The sequence below is a fragment of the Triplophysa dalaica genome, chromosome 4, assembly GCF_015846415.1.
Source record: "Triplophysa dalaica isolate WHDGS20190420 chromosome 4, ASM1584641v1, whole genome shotgun sequence".
Taxonomy (NCBI): Eukaryota; Metazoa; Chordata; class Actinopteri; order Cypriniformes; family Nemacheilidae; genus Triplophysa; species Triplophysa dalaica.
In genome coordinates, this window is record NC_079545.1 from 17,797,818 (window position 1) to 17,809,447 (window position 11,630).

Below are 11,630 nucleotides of genomic sequence, written 5' to 3' on the forward strand. Positions count from 1 at the left end.
ATTGCAGAGATGTTGTACAAGATGAACACATACATTGGGTTGTCAATGGACAGATGTTGTGCTTGCACAGAAAACGTTTAAAGTTAATAGGTTGGATTAAACATGCATCCCTTGGCAGCGTTCCAGTGGCTTTATGACAAAAGCAGTATACCCCACAAATATGTAGAACACTGTGTTAAAAGTTTACATTCTATACAATTTTCTGTGCATTGTGTGTGTCCCTTGATCATGATGTATGTGATTTGTCAGTGAACATGGGTTCTACTGAAAGAAAGGGGCACGCTGGGGTGTGTTGTAAAACATTCATGTTTATTGCTAAATAATAATGTCGTCATAGTTCATTAAGCAATTTTAGCTTCGTAGCAAGCACACTAAGGACTTGGTGCTTTTATAAAAAAGCAGCAGGTAGTAATTACATGTGGCTTGTATGTTGAACATGGGTTCGATCCCAGGGGATTGCACATACCCATGTATAAATATATAGGATATCGCAATGTAAGTCGCTTTGGATAAAAGTGTCTGCCAAATGCATAAATGTAAAATTTAGATGTACTTGAATTCTAAATGTTTAAATGTACTACAAGCCTCTTAATCTAAAAGCTTTTTTACAAGTTATTATGAATTAAATGAACATTTACAAATCAGTGCTTTATTTAACCAGACCATGTATTACAGAATGCAACTGCAAACTTCACAATTAAAAAATAACAGGACATAGGATATTATATACATTATATACAGTATGCGTAATAAAACAAGACATGCTTTTATCTAGCATATAAAATAGAAAGCTTATTGTATCTTATATGTTGCAAAAAATATACCTTTTGTTTCTGCATTTCTATCAAAACAAGTTAACATGGCACATAACAACACTGAATTTTTGATACGGTAATATTCTCTTCAAGTAATTTATGCTAATGGATGTTGCATTGTTTAGAGTTGTACAAACTCAAAGTAAATCTGCAAAGCAGCTTCTCAGTCCACTTCATCAGGAACCACTGTTAGTGTAATTTCTTCGTTGGCGCGCCACATCACGACCGACAGACTTTCACCCGACTGTACGGCCTGACTCACATCTTCTGTAGAATGAACCGCTTGTCCATTAATGCTGATTATCACGTCGTGGCTTAGCAGACCAGCACTAAAAAAACAAAGTTTAATATTGTCATTTTGAATATTGTTCCCTTTTGTTATTGTACAATACTGTACAATTCATAGAGTTGGGTTCATAATTTTACATGTATAGCATGCTATTGCTAATCAGACTTTAATGTAAAATTGAAGATCAGGCATTCTGTACAGATCTTAAGAGGCAGAGAGGGTTGATCCAGGCATTTGGTAAACCATTAGTAAATGCTAAATAATGAGAAGTACCGTTTTTTAGCATCTACTAACTTTGTTAACATGAGTTAATGCTAATACAATTGTTCATGTAAGTTAACTGTGCATTTACTAATGTGTAAATGCTGAAATGAACATAAAAAGACTAATAAATGCTGTACAAGTATTGATCATTGTTAGTTCCTCTTAACTAATGCATGAACCACTGTTAAGAAATACAACCTTACTGAAAGTGTATCCTACAACATGTTTTATAGGTTAGATGTTACTGGAAAAGTGTAGCCTATTCATTGAGCAAATATGCAAAAACCCCTGTGGTATTGCAGTAGGGGACATAAATCCTGATTTGATTGAAGGTTATGATGGTATGAGAGTGGCCTCTGGGTCCAGATGAGTAAAGAGAGAGAGAAGTACAGCTGAGGCAAAGCAGAAGGTGCAAGCATACCCCATTACCTATATGCAGCTGTCCCCGGAATAACCTCATACACGTACACCCCTGAGCTCACATCTGGGAAGCTGCTATCCCTCTCTCTGAGATCCCTAATCAAACTGATGAAAAAAATTAAGACTTTAAGTCTTTAACATATGAACACATGATGATAATATCACAAATGAAAGTAGTCTTTTATTTAGATGAGCAGTCATTTTTAAATCACAGAAGTCCCGTTGCATGAATACTTATAAAAGCAGATATCAGAAACATAATTTCAAACATAATTTGATTGCATCAAAGATAAAAAGAAACTTACGCAGCTGAAAGTTGAAGCATTCGCACTCCCATATATCTCTTTTTACTCAGCGTTCCTCCTAAAATCAAGGTGTCAGAAAACCACTACTTCAATCAAGATAAAACAAGTAGGCCTGCTTACAACTCTTATGAAAAAGTTGGCAAACCTTTCATTTGTCTGCTGTAGGAGTCTGCGAGGAACTGGCGAATGCGGTCTGAGGGGATGGCAAATGATATGCCTGGCGTAACCTTCAATGTATTTATGCCGATGACATCTCCGTCCTTGAAACAGGGAGCACAACATTGAAATGCACTGAAATAAACAAATAGCTACCTTGAGACACACAGGGGATGGTGGTCATCGGGTTTACTGAATTAATTACACATTAATGGAGAATATTGCATATAGTGTGAGCTCATTATTTAAACAAGTGAAACATAAAATCTTGAATGAAGAAAACAAAATGATACTGCGTTTAAAGGTGTGTGAAGTGGGCTTGTTTATTGTTTTATACTGTTATATAAGGTCTACTTATGATGTTCGCGGGGTTTTAACATTCAAAAACATCAAAATCAATAAGTAATAGGCCATCTTCTACCCGGGTTTTGAGGCCGGCTCTACAAACGCTCGGTTTTAATGGCCGTGCCGCATTGAAGACTTGGAAGTAAACGACCACTGCTTTGATTGGATAGCAGTTTGCATTGTAAACTTAGTCGGAGCCTTCTGTGAATTTGGCTAGACACATAATGTTACGTTACACATTAGGGCTATTCGCACGGGATTAGCATTATCTGGGGACCTCGTGTGATTTATAAATTACCTCCCCACATCTGTATTTCATTTGGCGCATTCACACGGGATGATTTTACGCGAATTTTACTTTCTTTCCGGATGTGATGGCAAGGCTTTGCGTAAAGTTTGTATAGCCTATAGTTGTATGGTGTTCAATGATACAGTATATGATTATGACCGTACCAGTCAGCATTTGAGACCCGTGTTCGCGAACCGGACAGAAGCACATCACGAACAAGGGTCTCAAATGTTACAAGAGTTTCCATGATAAATAAACAAACAGGAGACTCCCGGGTTATTTATGGATATGACCCAGCACCCGAAATAATACCAAAACACTTCAAAACGACCTCCGTTATTTGCAAACAGTGGATAAAAAATTATATGTGAAGCCCGCCAAATCACAGAGATGCCAATTCGGATAGGATTAAGATCATAGACAAACTCTGCAAGTATTACAAATGACTAGAGGTCCCAAGGTAATACTGATCCTGTGCCAATAGTGCTCAGGGCACATCAAGCGATCTCTAACAAAGCATAGTGACGCATAGTACAATAATGTTGTACATTCCTATCGAATCCAAATATTGACGGCACAGCAGTGCTTTCTTTTTTTAGATCTTTTCCGCAAATCCAGCTTTGACCTGGGCCTTGTTCACAAAGGAATCCGTGGTAAAATGAATCGAACAAACGCTCAATGTTATAAACACGTGAGCTGGAACATCTTTAAAAATAAACTTCAACCACGCATTACTAATGTCGGAATCCGATAAAGGTTATGCAGCGACTGTGTTCTTCCACAACCTGCACAATATTTTGCGATCTTTAATGGCATGTAGATTGCCTGCTCGCTCTATCTGGTTTCGCGCAACTTGTGTTACTTCCGTCCTGTCATGTGCAAACCACTGGGCGGAGCTATAGAAGTAGTCGTTGATATTCTTATGTGGAGCCGGTGTTCTACCTATCAATGACGTCAAAGATCGCTGTTCACTGGGCATGGTGTCAATTACAGTTGTTATTTCAGTAACAAGGGTGTTTTCAGTTCTGACACTTACAGGATGTTCGCTGGAATAGGATTCCCTCTTTTATAACAAAAGCTCAGGTTCAAATTTATGTCTTATTTCATTGCCCCTTTAAGTTACTGTGCAAAAGTGAAGGTAGATTTAAATTCAGCACATACATACATCTGTTTGGTTTGTTTTTGTGCTGTGGTGAGGTGTAAATCATGCCACACTGTTCCATCGTTCCATTCCAAGTATTTTATAGTTTGCGACACATTTTAAATATTTTTTTCACAAGATCCCACAGTGCACTATAAATATAAATATTTTTTATTGCAAAGCCACATGCACGATCAAAGGCGCGTATTGTGTTTTCTTTTATGAAGATCAATAGAATATTATACACCACTGCAGGTAATTTGTGGGGCTATACTACATATCCAGATGGAAGCAGACGTTAAAACAGCAAAGGCTGCACAATGAGAATCCATGAATACCAACATTGAATATTAAACAAATAAAAGTTTTTTAAGCTTAAATAGAGATACAAAAGATGTCTGCTACCAAATAAAAGAGATTAGTTCTTACCAAGTTAACAAGGGGTCCTCCTGAGTTTCCGTACTGTGAAGCAAAAACATTTTTAGAACATGAAAGGAATATTTCACCCAAACATTTTAATTCTGTCACCATTTACCCACCCTCATGTAATTTAAACCTCTATGACTTACTTTCTTCTGCAGAACACCAAAAATAGATATTTTAAAGAATGTTGGTAACCGAACAAAAGCGATACCCATTGACTCACATGTGTTTGTCTCTGTATAATAGAAGTGAATGGGTAGTTAGGTACAGCGATTGTTTGGTTACCAACATTCTTCAAAATATCTTCTTTTGTGTTCTGCGAAAGAGGGTAAGTCATACAGGTTTAAAGTGATATGAGGGTATGTAAATGAATGGTATTGTATATGTTGTATAGAGATAGTTGTGTTTACATTGATAATGGCATCTGTCTGGATATAGTCCATATCTGAGTTCTGCAGGCCGAGTTCATGGCCTCCTCTGCGGGTCGTGCTGATGATGCCCGTTGTTACTGTGTTTTGAAGGGAAAATGGGCTTCCCACAGCCACCACGAACTCCCCTGGCCTCAGGTCCGATGAATGGCCGAGCAAAATCACAGGCAGGGGAGTCTGTAAAAAGAATGAAAGAAAAAATATTGTACTTCATTTCTTATGAATGTATAAGCCAGCTTGATAATTATAATAATTTGAAAAAATGTCGGTGTCATATCCTCTGTGGAGGATATATGACCGTCTCTGGACAGGTAAACAACTTAGTATCTTTAGTATCTGTGCTCTGTTGCCCCCTCAAAAGAGCGTAATATGTTTTCTGGAAATGTTTGAAACCAGCAGCCAGTCTGTGCCCGAGCCTGCCCCAGCCTGTCTGTGCTCTGTAGGGTGCATTTTTATGGCTTCAGGCTGATGGACCAGGCTTGATTACCAGTGTTCATAGAGCAAGACGCCTTTCACTGTCCCAACCTTGACACTGCGGGCTACTGCTAGGGGCCTGAGCACTGCTGAATAACAGATCTGCCATCTGCCAGCACTTTCCCCCCAACTTTCCTCTTCTTTCTGAAACCACAGGCTCCCGTACACAGTGTGGTATTGAATTAAAGTGATTACCAATCATTGGGCTACATGCTGTTGCTATCGTCTGGGTTATGGTGAGCTGTTATTGGAGTTGGCAGTGGATGTATACGCTCCTGATCAAAGGCTGCTGGTACAGGCGGTTTTAGGAGTAAGGTGGTTCTAAATCCGTGAGTAAGGTCAGTTTTTACTGGTTGAGCTGTTTTGTGTTTATATCTGCAGATATTTCAGGGCTTTGTGCAGGCTTTGTTTACAAAGTCTCTACAAAGTCAGTTCCAAATTGACCCGTTATCCGAGACGCGATCACGCACAACGAGTTTGAAAATAAGCAGAAACTGGGAATTTGTAAGAATGGGACCAATTTTCTGCAGAGCAAAAATTAACCATGTCAAGAACAGATCTAGTTGGTGATGATATCCACATGGATCCGAGTCAAAAACTAGAAAAGAGAAAATGTTCCTTAAGCAACCAAGAGTACACTCCTAAAAATAAAGGTCCTAAAAACACAGCGATGCCATAAAATAACCATTTTTAGGTTCCACAAACAACAAATCAGTCAAAGGTTCTTTCAAGAACCATCTATTTCTTACCTTTTTATAATCTAAAGGACCTTTTTGAAGCAGAAAGGTTTTTCGGATGTTATAGGTTCTTTATGGAACCATTTAAACAAAAAAAGTTATTATGTGGCATCGTGAAGCACCTTTATTTTTAAGAGTGTAGAGTGACCAAAGTTAGATGTTTGAACTTTATACTGTAACTACGTTTTGGATTATCTTTGTTTACTCACATCTGAGTCAATCTTAATGAGAGCTATGTCTAATTTTCGATCCGCATCTTTGATAGTGGCATCATAGAGCATCCCACTGTTCAGCTCCACTTTGATACGTTGCTTGTTGGATAGTACATGTGCATTAGTGATGATCCAGCCATCCTCTGACACTATGAATCCTGAACCACTAGACACAGCAACCTCTTGGTTGGAATATGGGAGTCTGGAAGGAACAGCAACAAAAAAAAGATTTGCCGTTTATAAATACTAGAGATGCAACGATACTAAATTTCTCCACCAATACATTAGTCCATTATTCAAATTGATATCTGCCAATACGATTCTGAAGATTACATTAATATATCTTATTTACTCCTTTAACTTTCGGAATGTTATTCATTCATATAATGACTACTAATATTGAACATCAAACTGGTGATGTTTCTTAACATATTTATATATACGCATTGTCTTTCCTCTTTTGATTGATTGTTGGTCGATATATCGGTGCATCTTTAATAAATACATTGTTACAAGAAAGCTCATTCTTTAAGATTCAGAACCACAATATTTGATTTAATTTCAAATGTTTGCTTTTTTGCATTTTCTTTTTCTTTTACCAGACCGATATATAATTATTTTACTTTGTTATGAAATGTAAAATTGTTGCAACTGTTTAAAAAAGTGTGGTGATGACAGTTTGCTTATTTTTTTATTAATCTTTTATTTTAAACATAATGTTCTTTCTAAAACATTGTTTATGAAAAGTGTACTCGTCTATATCTGTTGTAGATATAGACATAAAGATAGGCATATCCATCCATCCATCCATCCATCCATTTTCTTCCGCTTATCCGGGGCCGGGTCGCAGGGGCAGCAGTCTAAGCAGGGATGCCCAGACTTCCCTCTCCCTAGACACTTCCTCCAGCTCTTCCGGGGGGACACCGAGGCGTTCCCAGGCCAGCCGGGAGACATAGTCCCTCCAGCGTGTCCTAGGTCTTCCCCGGGGTCTTCTCCCGGTGGGACATGCCCGGAACACCTTCCCGGGAAGGCGTCCAGGGGGCATCCGGAAAAGATGCCCGGGCCACCTCAGCTGGCCCCTCTCGATGTGGAGGAGCAGCGGATCTACTCTGAGCTCCTCCCGAGTGACCGAGCTTCTCACCCTATCTCTAAGGGATCGCCCGGCCACCCTGTGGAGAAAGCTCATTTCGGCCGCCTGTATTCGGGGTCTTGTCCTTCCGGTCATGACCCACAGCTCAGATAGGCATATGTAGATGTTAATTTAGGCAACAGTCAATAGCTGTTGTGTTTGTTTAATGTATATGTGTAAAGAGTAAATAGTTGTTTGTTCAGCTGTGCAATGACAATAAAGGTGTCAGAATTCTATTCTATTCTACAAAACCAACAGGCCCTGGATGGCAGGACTGCAGAATTTTTTTAAGTAATATTCATGTAGTTTGTTGCATGCATAATTCTCACATTTTTATGTGATTGAGTGGATGTCATTATTTAATAGATAAGACAAATAAGAAATTATTTTGTTTTATTGTCAGCTGGACATTTTTGGAGCGGCTAAAGGAATATCTGGTCCCCTAGCCCTTTCAAGAACTGGCCCTGAACACCATGTCTTTCAAAGCAGAGCAAGACATTTGACACACACACAGCAGTTTTTTCAATTATGTTCGGAACTCGGTCTTTGTACAATTGAATCCCTTCTGAAGCATTCATTCTGCGCTAAGAATACCCAGCCTTTAACCAGTCAGTCTCAGCATCTACTCAACAACCACCATCTGTCCTTACCTTCGGAATAGTTCTAGATGAACCACAGCAGGGGCAATCTTATCCACCACATCTGCGATGAAGTTAAATTTGTAGCGCATGCTGCTCGGATTCCGAGAACCTATTGGAGCAAACAGAACATATGGAAATTGCATTGTTAAGTACATTAGCTGACAATGTGTGTTACAAGCTTGCATAGTGACATCATATCAACTGTAACACCAACTTTAGAGTTTTCCATTTTTAGTTACAAAGTAAATTAAAAGAGTAATTTTGTTTAAAAGAATGCTCATGCCGAAAACATATGTAAATTCAGAATCATGTACATTGAAGTTTAGCCTTGTATATCTATAATGTCATAATGTAACTTTTGTTCAGTTGTACATCAAGACACAAGTTGCGTGAAACAAGCAGTCCTGTGGAGCTTCTCGCTTCACCCTGCTATCTGAATGCACCGGGGGAAAACTTGTCAGTCACACATGGTATCTGCATATAAATTGATGTCGGACGCTTATCTTTAGGTCTGTGGGAGCTGTAAGCAGCTGTGCTCCTCTGAGTGAAAAACATGTACAAGCTTCTCTGGGCTAAACACAACAGGTAAACCTGTGGTTATGATGAGTCAGTTTTCTGTCCAAGTAGTATTTTAAGTGTAATGTTACCTAATTCAAGTATTATTTTACTACTAGCTCAAAATCCCTTGGCTTCCAGTTTCAGAACTTCAGTTTCTGAATTACATTGGACATAATGTTTTACATCCCTCTGTGATCCTTGAATTTGGCACGGCATATAGTTCACAAAACATGCCACATTATTTTCATATCATATATGCCAGGGAATATCTGTCAAAACTAAATCATTACCATTCACAGATGAGAAGCCAGGGAACATTTGTGTGTATAAAAGCAGGGTTTTGTGTAAAACATACACCACAGAAACAAAGAATATTTTGTATATTTTATAAAAGTTTAATCAATAATTACTTCAGATACTTGAGGTCAGCTTCCAATTTCTATAATTTATTATCATGGAGCATTCATTTGCTTTTTTAAACTTCAAACAACAGCCCTGATATACCTTTATATCTTGAAATATTTCTGATTTAATTGTTCTGGAGAATCTGATTCAACACTTGTAGTCATGCAGTCATTTTCCCTCAATGTTCTCATATCAAGTGGAATGATTGTGGTGTTGACATGATTTATCCGCCATCAGCAATTATAAAAACAAACAAAAATAGTCTCTCTGTGGAGGTTCTACATCCGCTCACAATATGGAGACAATTTGACAGACTGAAGAATGAGAAAACAAATACATGACATGAGTGATGAGGACAAATTATGCCACAGATATCAACAGACTATGATATCTATTATACAGAATGCAACAGTTTATTGTTGTTAGGTATGCATCTTTACTTATTGAAGCAATTATATTCCATAATAACACCCATAAAATTGCTCCATGAATTGGCTTGTGACAACAATGCTGCTTCAGCCAAACACAGCTCCTGCAATATGTAATTTTCAACTGATATGTTGAAATGTGTGCTATCAAAGTTCTCTTGACATTGAATAACATTTGAAATGCGCACCTCTTTTACCACAGAGGCTTGCAGCTGGTGCCATAAATCCATTATCACATAAATGCCTCATTTGACTTTTTTATGAGGTGCTTTGCTTGAATTTTGCACGAAGCTCAGGACTCAAGATGTACTTAGCTTTTGCTGTATGGCCATTGAATGACTTTTAAATGAAATCTCTTCATTATTGATAAAAATTCTTGTGTGACTGGGGACATTTATGGTAAACATCAATATGTCAAGAACTGAATAACTTTTAGATAGTCTATGTATATATGTGTTGATTTGTCATGCAGAATGTGGTTTGGTAATAGATAGTTGTATGAAATAGTTCATATTCCAGTTCATATTAATATTAAATGTACCATATTTCGTATTTAACACGCATTCTGTAACAAATAGGGTAGCCTATGTCATTTATGGCACATTAATTGCGTCACGCGTCTACTCGCCAACTGCTTAATTCTTTTAATTTTAAGTAGCCGTTATTTTATTTTTTAATTTGATGCCTTGAAAGTTGTATAATTGCATAAGTTCTTCTGCAAATAATCCTCTGGGGACGTTGGTTAATAATAGTAAAAAATGTCCACTTGTGATTAACTTCTGTCAGGTTGGCCATGTGTAGGTTCCCCATAGCGATTATTTTCTCACCAGTCTCGCAGGGCCCTCTCTGGATGAAGATGACAGCGGGTGTGCCGCTCAGCTCAGCCCGTCTGTTCTCCGCTTTCAGTCGACATATACTGGGATAAGTTCTGCCGTCGCTGCCGCACACCGGCTCGTGCGTGTCGCAAACGCACGTGCCGCGCTCGGCGGTGCGCCTTCCCGGTGGATGTTCACAGGTCATCCCGTGACCGCAAACTCCATGTCCTCGCTTCCAGCAAGCGTCCCCCTCTCCCGCCGCGCAAACCGTGCAGCAGCCGCAGCCGTCCTTCACCACCCCGAAATAACAAGACTCCAGAGCCGACGGGCAGCGAGAAGGATCGCACACATCTGCGCATATTGCCTGTCTCTTCCGCAGATTACGCGCTTGCACTACAAAGGCCATAAATAGATAGGCAAACAATTTCCACATGGTGAGAAATAATCTCTTAGGAGAAGGTCAAAAAGGTTTAAATGTCTTTTGAGTGAACATTAGATGCACTTAGTCAAATCAGATCAGATATCCTCTTTGGCAACTCCTTTTTTTTTCCAATTTTATCCCATAAATGTTTGCATATTGCTAAAATGTCATATTTTATAACGCTGGGTAGGTAATCCTCTGTGTGTCTGAGGGACAGCATGCAGTAGCCTATGTTGTTTGAATGCAGATTATATAGGAGTTTGGGAGTCTCAGGAGAAGAATTTGGGGAGGAGTTTTACATTTACCTCCCTGTGAGCATAGAAGGAACTGAAAACATAAAAGTCTATCAGATAAATGATATCCTGTCTTGGGCACTTTTATAAATGCTTCGGTCCTTTAGCAGATTGACGTTTTATAATCTGCATTTGACAGTGATGATTATACATATACGTTGGCTACATATAGAATTCCAATGAACATCTGTTCTTATTTAAGCATGTAATCATTCTGAAAAAGGGAATTATCTTTTTGTATCATTCTTTAAGTTTGCTGTGTTCACCTAGCGTAGCTGCTGTTGACATTTAAACAACTGCTCTGTAAATGATAAGAGGTTGTTGTAGCTAAGAGCAGCAACATCATGTTGCTTCTGATCTTGCCTGCACGGCAGCATTTTTCTTGCCTCACTCTTGCTCCACCAAGTGAGGTTGCATGAATTTTGCTGACTTGAAGTGAATGTCAAAATTTGATGTGGATATGAAAGAGTTTTATACTTCAAAAGAAAGATGAACATGAACACTGACAGTTACAAGGGAAACATCTCCATAAAAAAGAGACAGGGACTATTCTGCTGAGCACGAATCATCAAAGGTTTGGAAAGACGTAAAGGTGACTAAATAATGCTAAGATAGTTGCATGAAAAATAGGACAAAATGCAG

General features: G+C 38.6%; 1 protein-coding gene across 1 annotated transcript; it reads right to left on the reverse strand.

Annotated features, from left to right (window-relative positions):
- Nucleotides 1–19: 19 nt before the first annotated feature.
- htra4 (HtrA serine peptidase 4) lies at nucleotides 20–10,707 on the reverse strand. The gene is made up of 9 exons (XM_056747090.1): nucleotides 10,287–10,707; nucleotides 8,078–8,177; nucleotides 6,296–6,500; nucleotides 4,858–5,052; nucleotides 4,454–4,486; nucleotides 2,239–2,353; nucleotides 2,094–2,151; nucleotides 1,798–1,893; nucleotides 20–1,144 (listed from the first exon to the last, which is right to left on the reverse strand). The coding sequence occupies exons 1-9, from the start codon at nucleotides 10,705–10,707 to the stop codon at nucleotides 979–981; spliced, it is 1,389 nt and encodes a 462-aa protein (XP_056603068.1). The 3' UTR covers nucleotides 20–978.
- Between the last annotated feature and the right edge of the window lie 923 nt (nucleotides 10,708–11,630).